A 17,136-nucleotide genomic window follows, 5' to 3' on the forward strand; every position below is an offset into this window, starting at 1 on the left:
CTGATGAACGTCTCTCCCCAAACACAACAGCCCCTGCTTGTTGGGACTGGTGCCCTCACCTTCACATAGGTTACGCACCCCCTACCACGTTCTCACCTCCACTGCTTGCTCACCTCACTGAATAGTTCAGCATTGGTTCTGGCCTTCACCAGCTGAGGTATGTCCTGTGGCAGTGTGTAATTCAACTTGTTTTTCTCATAGTCAGCGCGGTAATTCACCTGTTGGATTTAAAATCAACCCACAGGGTAAATGCAAGGTTTTGTTTTTTGTTTTTTGTTTTTTTTTAATTTTTTTTTCAATGTTTATTTATTTTTGGGACAGAGAGAGACAGAGCATGAACGGGGGAGGGGCAGAGAGAGAGAGAGACACACAGAATCGGAAACAGGCTCCAGGCTCTGAGCCATCAGCCCAGAGCCCGACGCGGGGCTCGAACTCACGGACCGCGAGATCGTGACCTGGCTGAAGTCGGACGCTTAACCGACTGCGCCACCCAGGCGCCCCAAATGCGAGGTTTTTATACAGACAGGAGGTGAATTTTGGAGGCAAGCCTCTCTTTTTCACTTTCCCCTTAGACCCAATAGCCGACAGGAGTTTTTGGAAAATTTGACAAGGAAGCCTGCAAGTTTATGAGTGTTTTAAATCAGCTGATTAAAGAGGTCAAGTGACAAGTAAAACAAGTCAAAGGCACACTCTGAGTTGTGAGTGTATAAAATATTTCCCTGTGGTTATTTCACCAACTCTCCTTTGAAGCACTATGGATACAGAACTTTTTTTTTTCTTTTTTTTTTTTTTTAATGTGCTACACCGCTAAACATCTCACTATAGGCAGAGTAGATACTCAGGGAGTAACTATCAATGGCTGCTCACATTGAAAAAAAAAGCCATCTTAAGTCACACACAAAAAAGGGCCGACCAGACATTAGGTGATTGTCAGTGGAAAAATAGAGCATCATCTGAAAAGCATCCTTGGCCCCAAATTGAACCTGAGCCTGATCCAACCTATAAATCTAGCTACTATTTTATGGGACATTTGGAGGCCAGAGGAACACATGAAGTCCACATAGGGATCCAGCAAGCAAAGTGCAGACTGTGGGAAATGTAACAGGATAAACAGTCCAGTTTCTTCAATAAACAACTTGCAAGAAAGAAAAGAGAAAAACAGGAAAACTTAAAGATGAAAAGAATCTTAAAGAGCTATCAGCCATTCACAAGCATGGACCTCATTTGGATCTCGTTCCAAACGAACCGTAAGACAAAATGATAACTTTATGAGATCATTGGAACATTGAATGCTAATAGGACACTGGTGGCATTAAGAATTACTATTAGTTTTTTGGGGTGATATCCTAAAATTGTATAAATATGTCTAAAAATTTTTAATCATTTAGAGATTTACCCTAAAGTATTGATAGGTTAAATTATCTAATCTTTGGTCTTTTTCTTTAAAATAACACAAAATGGGGGCGCCTGGGTGGCGCAGTTGGTTAAGCGTCCGACTTCAGCCAGGTCACGATCTCGCGGTCCGTGAGTTCGAGCCCCGCATCAGGCTCTGGGCTGATGGCTCGGAGCCTGGAGCCTGTTTCCCATTCTGTGTCTCCCTCTCTCTCTGCCCCTCTCCCGTTCATGCTCTGTCTCTCTCTGTCCCAAAAATAAATAAAAAACGTTGAAAAAAAAATTTTTTTAAATAACACAAAATGGGGAAGTGGATGGGCATATAGATGAAGCATGACTGGCCACGAGTTGGTAGTGGTTAAAGCTGATGGACACACGGGGAGTCGTCACATTATCCTTTCTACACTTAAATATATTTGGAATTTTCCATAATAAACAGTTTACATTGAGGGGAGGTCATTTCATGGTTGTCACAAGACATAGGTCACCATGAGTGAAAGCCAAATCCTTTGGGAGCCAGATATCCAGGGGTCACAAAGCAATTGTGAGTCCCCCACTAGGCAAGGACAGGTTACTTACATGACTCAGTTGCTGGGCATTGATTTTGGCTTGGACAATTTGAGGGGTGTTGGTCACAGAGCTGTATTTCAATTTGTCGATGCTTTGCCTATAGTTGACCTGGTTAAAACAAATAAAAAACACTTTTCTCTAAGATTTGCTTATTAGTTCCCTGCCCCTAAGCTCAGCAGAGCTGTGATCCTCTGATTACTACAAAAAGGATCAAAGATTCCAATTGGAAACCAACAGACTCTCCAACCCCACAGACAAGAAAACCCCAACACATGGTAGATTTGAGTGACTTTAACAGGAGCACAGTGAGCCAGTGAGCACAGGAAAAGGTGCTCATCTACGTTATTATTGTTATGAATCAGAGAAATGCATATGAAAACTGCAATTAGACACCCCTCCGCTTTTGCCTGAAGAGTGAACATTTAAGCCACTGACTCTACCAAGGGCTGGCAAGGATGTGGAGCTGCAGAAACGCTCACAACACAGCTGGTGGAAGTGCAGGTTGGCAAAGCTACTTTGGGACCAATATGGCGCTTTGGCATACACACCCATACCTTAGGTCTCAACAGTTCTATTCTTACATGCATTCCCAATGGAAACACACGCACAAGGTCACTTTGTAATAATTCAAGCCACCTATCTATGCTTAATGTACTTTTCTATATATGCTTTATGCTTCAAAAGAAAAGGGGTCTTTTTAAAAAGGGAACGAAAAATGCAAGAGGGACAAAAAGTCCAACTGATGCCATAGGCACGTCGAGGTGGGAGGCGAGGGCGCATCAGTAGCTCTGGGCGAAGACGGTCTTCGCGTGGCTTCACCCTGTACGCCAGCCCCTGCCTGGCCCTCACTTCCGCCCCGTCGGTCTCCCTGAGAAAATGGCCGAAAGCTTCGCAGGTTCGCGAAAGAAGAAGGGTGGGCCGGTTCAGAAGAGAAGGAGGGAAGATAAACCTCCAGCACGGCCTAGTGCACTGACTTCCAGGTTTCCCATCATTTCAAGGCACGGGGGGCTCGTGGGTTTTCTCTTTGGAAAGTACAATTTGCCCTTCAGAGACTCAAGGATTATTAGCCATTTGCCCATGAGAAGACATTCATTCAATTGTCTTCTTTTCCTCCAAACATCCACTAAGAGATGGATGATCTTCCTCCTAAGATCCACTGTAGACAGAATGCGAATTGAGCAGAGAGGTATAGGAACATGTCTGAGGCCTGGCGGCAGGTAACGAGGGAGGGGGTGGCGGTGAGCTGCGCGAGGGCCCAGAGCCCCGCACAGGCGGAAGGGGAGCCGGGATGCAGGCTAGCGAAGACGAAGAGGCTGAAGGTGGGGGATGGCCTGTTCCACAGTCTAACCAAGGCCGGCCCTCAATCCAGGGAAAGGAGGGAAAACTTAACGCACCCCTAACCTATTCCTGACCTTCTTCCCTGCGGCCTGCGTGGTCCCCTGACGCTCATTCATTTGCTCATTCATGCATTCCTTCAGCAAACAGCCACAGAAGGCTACTCTGCACGGAGAGAGCAGGCTTGCACAGTCCGTGCAGATATCTCAGCTGGGCCCTTGCTCCCGGGGCCCCAAACTGACCCGGTGGCTTGTGACACCCGAGCCCCTCTGCCTATAGGCTCCTGGCTAGGCCCTCCCGTCAGCGACACCCCGGTTTTGCTCATAGCAACCAGATCACTGAACACCCCACGCCCAGTCTTCATGCCTCTGTCATATCGCCTGAAGCCCGGGACCCCGCCCGGTCTCCCACACAGTGCGGCCGCATCCTTCGGCCTAGGTCACGCCTAAGAACGTCACACCCCTTTGCTGTGTCCCCACTGTCTACTGGCACCTCTGCCCAGACCTCCACCTACCGCCTCTGGCCATACTCCTCTGGCCGCTGGCCCTGCCCTCCGCAAGGGGCACCACTGCCCTGTCCTCCCACCCGCGGTCTGTCTAGAGTCTGACGCCTCTCACTCTATCCGCCGGCTGCTACTTCCTGTTGCTGCCTTCATAGGTGACAGCTCACCTCAGGGAGACTTTGCAGCCCAGAGGTCACAAAATCTGTGACAGCCGGACAGACCACTAGCTGGGTACAGGTGAAGGGCTAGTAGGGGCTAAGGGTTTGGCCTCATTGTTGGGGAAGCATTCAGGAGTGGGGGGGGGGGGGGGACTGTGGCAAAGGCCCGCAGCTGCTGCTCAGCTCTGGGAACCAGTTACGGTGCAACAGTGCGGGGCCCAAAATGATCAGATCTTCCAGTTATTCCAAAGAAACCCGAAATCTATTTTATTGTGTCAAGTCTTGCCATTTTTAAATGCTGACGAATCGTTCAACGTTTTTAAAGCCCAGTGACTCAAGTGAAACAGACCTAAGGGCCATTGTCTCCCGTGTCTCCTCCTTGTCACTCCATTCTTGCCTGTCCCACCGCGGGCTAACGACAATCGTGGCTTAAGAATGGTACTTCCTGCGCCTAGCACCACTTCCGGTGCTTCACACACAAGAATGCATTTAATCCAACCACCCTGCGGGCAGACGCTCTTATTATCCCCACCTGACAAGGCAAAAACGGAGTCCCAGAGAACTAAGTTGCCCAAGGTCACCCAGCTAATGTCAGCCGAAGTGGCTCCCACTGTAAACCTGGCTTGCCAAAGCGAGGGTGCTTGGAGCGATTACTTTTTTTTTTTTTCTTTACAGATGAATCAGGGATCCCCCATAGCCAGAGCTACCATTGTTTAGACAGGCAAATATGTTCTGGGTATGAACAAATGACTTACAAATTAACTCCTAGAACAGGATCTAGGAAAAATTGAGCTTTTCCGACACTGAGCCACGGGGTATTTTGTTGGATTTGGAGATAAAGCACGGCATCGCTTTGTGCTTTTTGGTTAGTGGTCCAGGGAGAGAAGTTTTTGCCCACTGTGAGTTGCGGATATGGGGTATATAGGAAAAGTAGGAAATATAAAGTCATTTCAATGTCAACCATTAATGAGATTAGAGTGCAGTTGCTTCCTGGTGCATTAACTCAGAGGGGAAATTATCATCTCATAATAAAGAGTCTATTAGAGTTCAGAATTATGCATGATAAAATGTCACGAAAACTGTATTTTTTTTAAAAGGCATATTCCTTCCCAATAATTCTGCATTAGTATGTTGCAGAGCACAATTACTCTCCTCTGCGGGACATAATTAACAGTCTCCAAGATTAATCACATCTCTGCAACATCACAGATGCTTGGCCATTGCTTCAATCTACTTTCTGAAGGAGCTCTTTGCTGAGGGTGGAATCTCATTTTAATGCTATTAGTGTTGATAAAATCCATCTGAAGGGAATGCTCTCTAATTAAAGACGCACGCTTGTTTATTTCATTTCATAGCTATTTGACCACCTTTAGAGCCACCAGACAGAGGGACCATAAATGCTCTTGTAATGGATTCCCCCCAACTTCCTTCTCCCGATACTTCCTGTATGTAAATCTCTACGTTCTGGGGTGGTAAATTCAAATTCACATGGGAGCCAGGAAGGGAAGGTAAAGGAGAATAAGATAACCCAGAGCAGCTGCCCCTCAGTCCCAGCCAGTTGCTATCATGCAGGAGCTAGGGTGGCCATTCCCAGCATTTTTAGATTTTTCCAGAAGAGATGAAAATATGAGTTTTTACATGAACTCCCCAAATCTCTATATGTTGGTCCAATTACTTTTTCAACTCTGTGTGATCAAACTAAACGTCTCTGTAACCTGGATCTGGCTCTTGGGCTTCTAGTTCAGAATCTCCCTCTGCTTCTAAATAGTATTTCGAATCCAGTCTGGTTTGATTCTCCTATCAGACTCGTGCAGCTGACCAGGCTGTATTTCAGGTGCGTGGTTTGATTCCACAGCCTTCCACAGACAAATGTAATAGCAAGTCCTGTTATAATGGGAGTACAAAGTTGTAGGAATCTCTCTCCACTTGACTGTGCTCTTAGGCATGACTGATGGAGTTCTACGGGCTGAGCAGACACTCGCATTTTAATGAGGTGCTCTTGGTCCTCAAGTTTCCCAGGTAATGCATGCAGCCAAAATAGAAAGGAAGTAGCTTAGGTAGTCAAGTGTAACCTTGGGTTTCATGAAGGTGATGTGAGAAAGTCAACCCAACCAAACTTCCTGGGAAAAGAAGAAGCAAAGCTTAGGCCCTTTATATTCCTTGACTTCCCATTCTTTGCTTTACTACACATTTGAAAAGCTTATTTCATTCACCAAACTATCCTTTGCCGGTGACTGTCCTTTGCTGTCCCGTAAGCCGTGCGTTCAACACTGGAGATGCCCAGCTGAACCCGACAAGGCTCCTACTCTGAGCAAAAGGGAGAGCGACCCGAAGACCTATTTACCGAGAGCAACACCCAAGTCAACTACTGAGGTCATGCTGATCCCAAGGGAATGTAAAGGAAAGTAGCACTGGGCATTGAGTAAATGTATGTTGAATTATTTATTAAATTATTGACTGGTTGGAGATAACCATCACTGGCCAATAACTAGGATATGAACTCAGTTCTAAACCACCTTAACTACTTTTTAAGATAGCAGATGACTTTAATCTTTTTCTTTGTACTTTTCTGTATTTCCTAAATTGCCTGTAATAAGCAGGTACAGTAAAATTCTTACACTTAGAAAACAATCAATTTAATGAATTATACTTATTTCATTGGGACAAGTCAAACTGTACCTAAATAAAATCACCACTATAGTAATTAAGAAATACATATACTTTCCCAAGTGCTCCCGAGAGAAAACTGAGTCAACATTACCACTTCCTCTCAACTTTTAGCTATTTTATTTTACTTCCTGCAGTCCTTCAACGTACCATACTCCAAAACTTTAAATTAAGAAAAAAAGAAGCTCCTCATTGCTAAAGAACGATTACTTTCAATGTGCCCAACAGCAGACATATTCCACCAAATTCTGTAAGGAGATACTGAAGAGCAGGTTATTTTCAAGATGGAACCAGAGTTGTCCCCACCTTACATGGAAAATCTAAGAGTTTCCAAACACGCATACGTGGGCTTCCTAGGGGGAAAGTTCCCCTTCTTAATCCCTTCCATCTGTTACGAACTGTTATATCTTATCTCTTTCCATCTCGCTACTTAAGAATCACTCCACAGGAGGAAGGGACAAGCAATAAAGCAGAAGGTGCTACCGGAAGAGAACTTACATCTTTCAAGGGAACCAGTCTCACTGTGGTTTGATAGGAAGGAGTAAGCGTGGCTGGGTAGTTGTAGTCCACAACGTCGTGTTTATAATCAGCCTTGTAGGCAACCTGAAACACAAAGAAAAAGAAAGAAAGAAAGAAATTAGTCCCCACTTTCTTTTGACCTTGTTTGAATGACATAGGAAACTTCTAAAAAGTAACAAGAAATAAAATTAATTCAGTTTCACCACCTCCAAGGAAAATTAAATTATGTTCGCACTTTGCCTCTAATTCATTTGAATTCTTAATTAATCCAAAATTAGTGAACTTCCATCTGTAGCACATTTTTATTTTATCTTTCTTATTAATTATGGAACCCCTTACAAAGGGAAGCAGTGGCACATGGGTATATGATGAAAGAGCTTCTTGGCTAAACCCCCAGAAAATAAACGAAAAGTCAAGATTTAAAATTTTTTTTTTTCTATAGGTCAAATTTGACATTCTCAAGCAGAGGAAATTTGACCTTTGTATGTTTTAATAATGAAATCAGTTTCTTTTAAGTGCCCTGTACCTCCAAGATTTACAACCTGACATTTGCAACCCTGTCAACCCAACTGACAAAGCCAAGGAGAGATTAACAGATTACACGCAATGGGATCCGATCTATTTCGTTATCCCACCACCTTGACCGGCACTTGCCCACAGGAGGTCTTCAATGAACACTACCATTGAATACATGAATGAACCAACCAACCCACTAACCAACTCCAAACAAGCCACAAACACTATGGAAATTTGAGGGATTTCAAGTAAGAATTATGCTCAGCCATTTTTCTCTCTCTCTCAGGAACGGAATGTTTTTCTCACACTAGATCCATGATAACACATTTAAGAACTCTTTAAGCCAGAGAAAGCTGAGACCAATAAATTGAAGCTTTTGCAAATGGTCAACCTAGCTTTGGTTGTATCGGTTAATGTTTACACAATAGAATACTGACTTTTACAAAGAGAAGTCGAAAAAGAATTGGCTGAAATCTTCACGTTTCACCTCCCTCCACCCCAACAGGTCCCCAGACCTACAGGCCCTTCAAACTAGGACTCACATTGCTTGCCAGGCTTCCAACCTTCATAGCATGGAGAGTCCGTCTGTCCATACCAACTCCTTCATAGTGGCCCCTCATGTGGTTCTGGTAGTTTTCTTTATATTTATTCTACACGGAAACACAAAACTTTCAAGAAAAGCATTCTCCTCCCAACCTGTTGAAGATAAACTACTACTCATCTTAATGCACTAAATTGTTAATATAAATGATTACATAGAACCTACCGAAGTAGTCAGTGCCTTGCTGAGTAAAAAAGACAAACCTTTTTTTAACAAAACAACTTACACTTCAAGCAAGCACAAGAGGCTGGAGTGAGGCCAGAACACGGGCACACAACCAAACATAGGATCTGGGTGAGCACAGGCAGTACACAACAGACCCAGTTTTCTTGGAACATTTCTAATTGTAAATATACCAGATCTTCCCCCCTGTGAAAACCTACCCTGAGCGTGTGGCGCTCCCCAACGGACAGGCGCTGATTATGCAGGTGCTCGGGGCTCATGTAAATCACTGCGGGCTATTACCTCCGTTTCTAATTATATGAAGAATATAACCTGAGCTTTGCCAAATTCTGTGATTTTTACACCATAAGTGGGTTACGACTAAAACCATGGGAAGTAATGACGTCATGTCCGTCCCAAATGCAGCTTACCAAATGAAGAGAAAACCAAAACGGGATACCAAGAAGTCATAAACAGGACCACTTTGGGTGGCTTGTAACGAAGCTACGTTAAAATAATCTACCCTGGGAGGCCATAGAGTTTCTAGGCAGTGATCCTTTTTTTTTTTAATGTTTACTTATTTTTGAGAGACAGAGAGAGGCAGAGCGTGAGTGGGGGAGGAGCGGAGAGAGAGGGAGACACAGAATCTGAAGCAGGCTCCGGGCTCTGAGCTGTCAGCACACAGCCCGAAGCGGGGCTCAAACCCACAAACTGTGAGATCATGACCTGATCCGAAGTTGGACTCTTAACTGACTGAGCCACCCAGGCGCCCTATAGGCAGTGAAATTCTTTAGACAAATCTATTACTATGTCTGAGACACGATCCTACTCGGCTCATCTTCACAAACACTCCATGACGAGGAGGGACTTAGTATCATCCCCATTTTATAGGTGGACAAAGTGGCTCAGAGAGCTTAAACAAGTTGCCCCAAGTCGAACACTTGGCTAATCATGGAGCGAGGACTGTCAGCTCCGAAGCTGGTGCTCTTAACCCCTACATTTAGGCAATAAATTCCTCCCTGAACCTTACAAATTCCCTCAGGATTTTAAATTCTACTATTATGTGCAGCTAAGCAGAAATAAAATCACAGCTAGCATGGGTCCTTGATGTGCTCAACGAAACGTCCCCAGAACTTTGGGAATTTCCAGGTTTGCGAATGCCACTCTAGCATGTCTCTGCTCATCTGTAAGATGATGAAAGAACATCTGGGTCCCCAGGTTAAAGGGGATCGGGTACTAAGAAGCACGAGGTCACATTGAGAGGCGATGTTACATGCTCAGCCAGCCTCCCTCCCCAGCATTCACCACCAGGAGCCAGCTACCGCTACACAGGAAGAACACAAGAGGATGGGTGCTACCTTGAGGACTCAAGGTCATGTGTGCGGCGGGGGGCGTGACAGAATTTAACACTACATGGACTACTGCCTGCAGGCAACCTTAATCAAAACTCTTAGGTATTCGTGCCTAAGAGGCCATGCTTCCGGGACAAACAGATATATTCACACAGACTGTCTCTTAAGAGACCTAGAAACTAGCGCATCAACAAAGCCCCAAACCAACGCTGAGGTGTTAAAAACTCACATCACTGGTGAATTTTGAGATCTTGCTCACGTTCCTGAATTGAGGCGTCTCACAGTAGTTGATACTGTGACCTTTACTACTTTCCAGGTCCTTCTTATATTCCACCTTGGAAACCAAAACACCAGATGCACAGTAAAACCAAGCCCGAAGCCACTCTCGAAAAATGTCACCAGGGCTTTACTAGGATATTTTTAGAAAACTTTCAACCCAGCATTTAAAAAGACCAGGCATAGGATACAGTAAGTTAGCAGTACATGTTTTCCTTTCAAATAATAAATAAATCAACAATTTGGTTCTGAAAATTAAAAATATATATATATATATATATATATATATATAGTCCCTTTCAAGAGAAATGACAGTAAGATTTCATAGAGCCCAAGAAGGGGCAAAACAGGTTTGAGAAATCAGGACAGTGGTCACTCTTGGGGGAAAGTGTCTGTGGGATTGGGAGGGATATGTCTGAGTCATGTCCTGCTTCTTGATCTGGATCTAGGCACACAGATGTGTCCACTTGTGGAAATCCTTTCCCTTATGTACACATGACCTATACACCTCTCCGTATGTACACTTCAATAAAACGTAGGCCCAAAAGTTGCTTTACAAAGCAGTATAATAACTGAGACCACTAACAGATGCATCGAGTGCCTTCTAATTTTAAGTGGGTTGGCTAGTTGAGCTCCCCTGGGTAGCTGGATGCAAGATGTGAGGCTACAGTCATGAAATAGACTCCAAGTCATCCTAGGTAATTGGAGGAGGCAGCTGCAGACTGATTACCACGAATAGAGCACGACTGGTTTGTCTTATGGGATAAACATAACAGCGAAAAGAAACCGAAGGTTCTCTTGTGACACCTCACCAAGAAAATATATATAATTTGTTATCCTATCTTATAAAACATATGGTGGAAACATGCTTGTTAAAGTATGCAAGATGTGGGGCGCCTGGGTGGCTCAGTCGGTTAAGCGTCCGACTTCAGCTCAGGTCATGATCTCGCGGTCCGTGAGTTCGAGCCCCGCGTTGGGCTCTGTGCTGACCGCTCAGAGCCTGGAGCCGGATTCTGTGTCTCCCTCTCTCTCTGACCCTCCTCCATTCATGCTCTGTCTCTCTCTGTCTCTCTCTGTCTCAAAAATAAATAAACGTTAAAAAAAATTTAAAAAAATTTTTTTAATAAATAAAGTATGCAAGATGCATTATAATGCTCACAATCTGATATAAAGTGAAAAAAGTACACCAGACCGTAAATATAGTTGAATTCTAATCTATAAATGTCTTCATATTCATAAACTAGGTTATAGTATCTTCACCCAGACAAAGGCCAAAATGTTAACAGTGTTTTTCCTGGGTGGTAAAATGGTACTTTCAGAGATCTGGTTCCAATTCTGTTCCTGAAAGTCTCTCTAAACCAGAATAAGACACTCTACTTTTCCAGACCTACGACAAAGTGAGGACCTAAAAATTCCAAAGGTTCCATCTAGATCCACCGTTCCGTGAATCGAGAGCAAGTTCCGGCAACTACCGGATTCTGTTCTTGTGGTGTGAAAGCAGTCATCGACAACGTGTAACCAAGCATGAGGTGGTGGTGTTCCAATAAAACTTTATCTACAAAACCGGGCTATGGGTCAGATTTGGCACTCGGGTTGTAGTTCGCTGACCTCTGGCCTGGAGCATCAAAACCATTGCGAACATTTGTTTAAAGAGCAGATTCCAAGACCTAGGCACCCATCTATGACTCCAAAATACGTGAGTGTCCTGCTAAGAAGAGGAAAATGTCACTCTCGGGGATTCTGAGCAGCCCAAGGTTAGAGGACCGCAGAGTAAGTAACAGTTCGGGGTTAAGGACGGACCTTTTGAGGTTAGAGAAGAAAAATATTTTAGGATATTTGAATATCTATTTCTCGGTTGCGGATAACTGATTAACGGGATTACTTTTAACAGCTCTCATTCTTCCCTGTCGCAAGAGATTGCTAACTCAAATGCCTTTAGGATCCAGAGAGGAAATGTGTGAGAGGCTGCTGTGAAAGAAAGGACTGGAGGGCGTGATGAGGATCTGGGAGCGCCAGGGGTTATTTCCTTGCCAGAGTCCCAGCAATTCAAAAACTCTGAAATACCAGGCAGCCCAAACAACACACAGCGCCTGGCAGCCAGTCCAGCCTCCAAGGTAACGGTAATTCATACGACACACACAGCTTCTGGGAAAGCTGGCTAGAATTATGAGAGGACAAGAGAGGTGCAATGCTGCAAACACTTTTCTCATGTTCGATGTCCACTCTTTGACAATGACATTTCGTGATAAAGGTTGGCTAGGGCAGTATCCTGCGCCTAAAAATCTACTGCCTGAAATGTCTGACAGTCTACAGCCCTATGGGAATTCGAGAAGACACTTTTGAACCCTTGGAGACACTTAATTTTAAGTTCAGGTTGTTTGATTCTGGGCTCTCTTGTGAGTTGCCTTTTATGGCGCATTCGTTCCATGGGAACTGGTAACGACGTATAGCGCACAAGCCACAGTCCGTGGCATTTTTCACTCTGGGGTCGCCCCAGTGTCCACTGTCCCCCATACGCACCTCGCTCACAAGCTTGTTCACGCTCTGTGCCCGCTTGAGAACCAAGTTGTCTTGAGCTGGGAGGGAGTGATAATGTGCAGGTCCTTTCATCTTGTTGAAGTCCTGCCTGTATTTTATCTGAAAGAAACACGCAAGGAAGGAATTGTTTTCATGCTTCAGGAGAGAAGTGACTCCAAAATGACCTCGCATTTAACGTCAACATTTACCGAATAGAACTTTCTGAAGGGAAAGTTAAAAAATCACAGGGACTTTTTTCTCCATGAAATCCATAAACCACTCGGTTCCTTTTGTATTAAAATTTTTACTGGCCCCTTTCCCACTTGGTGCCCTTTATGCTTAATTCTGCATGAAGAGCCATCTTGAAACAGTTGTACCAAAAGGTATCGTTCCACACCCAGCCTGCCCATGGTTTCAACATATTTTCTCACTTAACCTGCTAATGAGGGGCAAAATGAGTAATGTGTTTCACTTATCCTCTTGAGGCAAGAGTGCACCTTCCTTGGCAAATGGGTATAATAACGGAATAGGACAGAGTAAAGGAGTAGGGCAAGCGGGGTGTGAAAATCATGGCTGGCTTCTAACTATATATAGACCAAGCTCAAGTTGTTGTGTTAGATCTATGTGTGCACGTCCCTCTACCGAGTTTAATTATAGCCTATCTTTCAAGGACCGCCAGCTGGCCAACGTGCTGCAAATAAAAATCATTTTATCAACTGGGTTATACCCAGTTTGATAATCATATGGCTTATTTTAATCAGCTCTTCCCCTAAAGTGTTAGGTTTCTAGATGGGCCGTTCAGCGAAGACTCTTCTAGCCCCGCTCATCTGGCTAGCCCAGCATCTGCGCCTGCTTCGGCTGACCTAAAGGGAGTTCCACTGTTTGTGCCAGTATCCTTTGAAGCAGATAACTGTGACCGAAGAGTCTGAACAAAAGAAGCAGATGTCAGAAATTTGGAGAGAAACTGAGGGCTAACATTTTACTCTGGCTCAGCTCTAAGAAATTGACCTGTGGGTCTTCCCGATGAGGTACTTACATCACTGGCGAGTTCGTTGGCTTTCTTGGCGTTCTGATAAGCTGGGGTGATCATGGCGGGGAAGCTGCCTTTTCCTCTGTGCTCCTCATATTCCTCCAAGTAACCCTGCTGGGCCAGTCGAAAACTTCCATCAGTGATGCTCCCCTCCCTGGATGGCGGTGGGGAGGACTAGCAGTGATACCTCCTAGAGCCTGTTGCCGTAGAGGTCCACCCACACTGGTCCCTCCAGGGCCCAGCAATACCATGTGGTGGCTAAGATGGTGGACTTGGTGGTCAGGTCTACTTACTGGTCCCTGGCACACAGCACGAAATAAACGGTAACTATTATCATTATCACCTTCATCATTTCCACCAGATAAATGCGGACATTCTACAAATCTCCATGAGTACATGGAGTACTCATGTCATATCTGACACCTGGGAGGCCCCTCTGTCTTCCAGTAATCTCAGATGCTGCCTTTCTTGGGCCCGTTAACAGATCTCTGCAGAGAAACCCATTAACATGCAAGATGCCATTTCCCCAGCAATGTATGTTAATTTGCCAAGAAGAGCATTATATAACTATTTGAATTTTTGTATTTGGGGTGAAAGGTTCCAAATGGGACTAAATGTATATTCCAGACTATTATAATCTGGGCCTGTTTCTTCCTTCCTCTTCCCCACACCATGCGCCGACTCCCACGAAAGCAAACCTTCCCCATGGAACCATCATGATATTCACTGGCATAAACCTTTCCTGGCAGTGGGCTATACTTCAAGACCCTGTCAGACGCCACCCTCTCTCTCTCAGGAGCTCCTCCCTCATTCCCAGTCCTGCCCCAGGCAGAATCAGCTGCTTCCTCATCTGTGTTCCCACAAATGTGAAACTACCTCATGTGCCCCCTGGGGCTCATGACTCCCTCCGCCTCCTGCCTCCTCCAAGACAAAGGCCTGCCCTGCTTCTGTACCAGGGTCAGAGTCTGGCACGCCCATTTTCTTAAAATTTTTTAACGTTTATTTTTGAGAGAGAGAGACAGAGACAGAGCACGAGTGGGGGAGGGGCAGAGAGAGAGGGAGACACAGAATCGGAAGCAGGCTCCAGGCTCCAGGCTCTGAGCTGTCAGCACAGAGCCTGACGTGGGGCTCGAACCCACGAACTGTGAGATCATGACCTGAGCCCAAGTCGGACGCTCAACCGACGGAACCACCCAGGCGCCCCATGGCACACACATTTTCTTAAATAAAACGGCTGGGTCAAATTAGAAAATCCAGGCTTCCTTTTTATCCAATAGTGACAACTGTTCAGTCCGAGTGCTCTTTTATGTTTGGATGCCAGAATGTTTGGGGCCAAATGCAGTAAGTAAAAAAAGTTAAGCTTAAAAAAAAAAAAGAAGAAGAAAGGCTCTCGAATTCTTTGGTAATCCCCTCTTTCCCATTCTGCTCTATGGTGTAGGTTTGGTTTGTAGCTTTAGTTTAACTTCTCTGCTTATGTGTATCTATGTCGGGTGTGTAAATCTTTTAGTGAGGCACTCAATCCTACTGGGGAATTGACTGGTTACAAACAATACGTTGATGATATGATACAGTCCATTAACCTAAAAAAACAGTTACTCGTTGAAAAGAAGAATGAATTGTATGGCATTTTAGGCACTACAGATATTTATAGTTTATCTGACTGTCTGTCTGCTTCTCTCTCACTCCCTCCTACTCATGCCTGGCGGGTCCCGCTATATCACACAAGGAAATGCCACCCAAGACTGATCCTCTCAACAGTTGCTGGCGGTGCTATTAAACGACACCCACTTTGATTCTTAGATTTGTTATTACCGTGACCAGAAACTTCAGCCAAGAAAATAACTATGACACTATGAGATTACATCTCATCGATGTGCATAGATATGTCCAGACACGCTCATGTCCTGGCAGATAGCTCTGTCCACATTTAGAGCAAAATATTTTTTGCCAAATATAGGAACCAAATATTTCTTTTTTATAAAATTTTTTTTCCACGTTTATTTATTTTTGGGACAGAGAGAGACAGAGCATGAACGGGGGAGGGGCAGAGAGAGAGGGAGACACAGAATCGGAAACAGGCTCCAGGCTCTGAGCCATCAGCCCAGAGCCCGACGCGGGGCTCGAACTCCCGGACCGCGAGATCGTGACCTGGCTGAAGTCGGACGCTTAACCGACTGCGCCACCCAGGCGCCCCCCAAATATTTCTTAAAAGTGTTTTTTTTAAGTTGTCTTGAGCCTTCTATAAAATATACTTAAAACATGAAACCAAGAAAGACATAATTTCATTGGGTTTAAAGCACGGAGAGCATTTAATTAACTTATGGTATTTAATAAAAGGGACTTTTTAATTCAAAACTAAACATTTGCAAAGGGGTCACAATCTATTTTCACACACATCCCAAGTCTTCCATGAGTGTCTCCCCAATATGAAGAGATGTTTTATTTTTCTAAAGAGAAATAAGTTGTTTCCTTTCATAAATGATGTATGTCGAATAAATCATGTATGTTGTAGAGTCTAGCCACTGACCAAAAATTCAAACAACATGCCAATTAATTTTTAAAAAATCAACTAAGCCCACTGAATGGCATCTTCCAGAACACACGTGGCCGTCCAATACCCTTTACTTACAATGGTGAAAAAATAATGTCCCCTTTCTCTCCTACACCTGTGTAGCACCAGAAAATACAGAGGGACATACAAATAAAAATTAGCTTCTAATTATCATCTCAACCTACCCCTATACCCCATCAATAAGTAGTTCATGTGAGAAATGAAACTGGGGAAAAGATATACATTCTCTGGCATACTGCTTTATCCAGTAACCTCCATAAGACATGTACTTTCTAAGACATGAGTCCTGCTATTCAGTGAAGTGCCCAATAGTTTTTGAGACGTGCATTTGGATCCCTTTCACACTTCTACAGGGATGAGTTAAAATTAGCCAGTCTTAGGCCTTGGGACCATTCTTCAATTAATAGGTGAGAATGCTTTACTCTCGCCAAATCAACCATATTGGTATAGGTTCTTTAATTTAAAAAAGAAAAGGAAAAGCATTGAGAAACTGTTTTTCCTTGGTGGATCAGGTTGAGCCCTGTGTCACTATTTGTGGTTGCTGTCTGGCTGGGAAAATCCACCTCTCATAAATAGGGCAACATAAACCACAGCCCAACCCCGGATTAAAGGGTCATCGGTGTGTCGCAGGCTAGTGGGCTGCTGACCTGAGAACTGACCGTCAGAAAGCAAGTGATGTATCACCTACCTGGCCATACTGGTCCATACATTCCCTTGACGATGCACCTGCAACTCCAGCAGCTGGACTAGCCACCCCCTTCATTTCTCTTTGATATTGTTGATGGTACCTCACCTAAACGAAGGCAAAGGACAAACCTGGTGAATTTAACCTTCTGTGCACAGAAGCCAGGGGAGTAAAACCAAGTGTTTTGTGGAATGTTTTTTTTTTTTTTTTCCTGCTTGGGTCCAGGGAGTGTGTCTTAGACATAAAAGTACCAGATCATCGTCTTGGTAAAACGGCTTCAGA

The 17,136-nt window shown here is 44.4% G+C and overlaps 1 protein-coding gene across 11 annotated transcripts in view; it reads right to left on the reverse strand.

The window, feature by feature from the left end:
• Window positions 1-17,136, reverse strand: part of LOC122493260 (nebulin related anchoring protein) — a 70,499-nt gene that overhangs the window by 41,907 nt on the left and 11,456 nt on the right. For 6 of the 11 annotated variants that reach the window (XM_043597583.1, XM_043597582.1, XM_043597590.1 and 3 more), the window contains exons 9-16: window positions 16,858-16,962; window positions 13,604-13,711; window positions 12,571-12,687; window positions 10,004-10,108; window positions 8,202-8,309; window positions 7,123-7,227; window positions 1,972-2,070; window positions 114-218 (exon numbers count right to left, since the gene is read on the reverse strand). In XM_043597583.1, the coding sequence (XP_043453518.1) occupies window positions 114-218; window positions 1,972-2,070; window positions 7,123-7,227; window positions 8,202-8,309; window positions 10,004-10,108; window positions 12,571-12,687; window positions 13,604-13,711; window positions 16,858-16,962 (852 nt within the window). The remainder of the gene's footprint in view (window positions 1-113; window positions 219-1,971; window positions 2,071-7,122; window positions 7,228-8,201; window positions 8,310-10,003; window positions 10,109-12,570; window positions 12,688-13,603; window positions 13,712-16,857; window positions 16,963-17,136) is intronic. The other 5 variants (XM_043597589.1, XM_043597581.1, XM_043597584.1 and 2 more) reach the window with 3 other exon arrangements.

This window comes from Prionailurus bengalensis, chromosome D2, assembly GCF_016509475.1.
Source record: "Prionailurus bengalensis isolate Pbe53 chromosome D2, Fcat_Pben_1.1_paternal_pri, whole genome shotgun sequence".
NCBI lineage: Eukaryota > Metazoa > Chordata > Mammalia > Carnivora > Felidae > Prionailurus > Prionailurus bengalensis.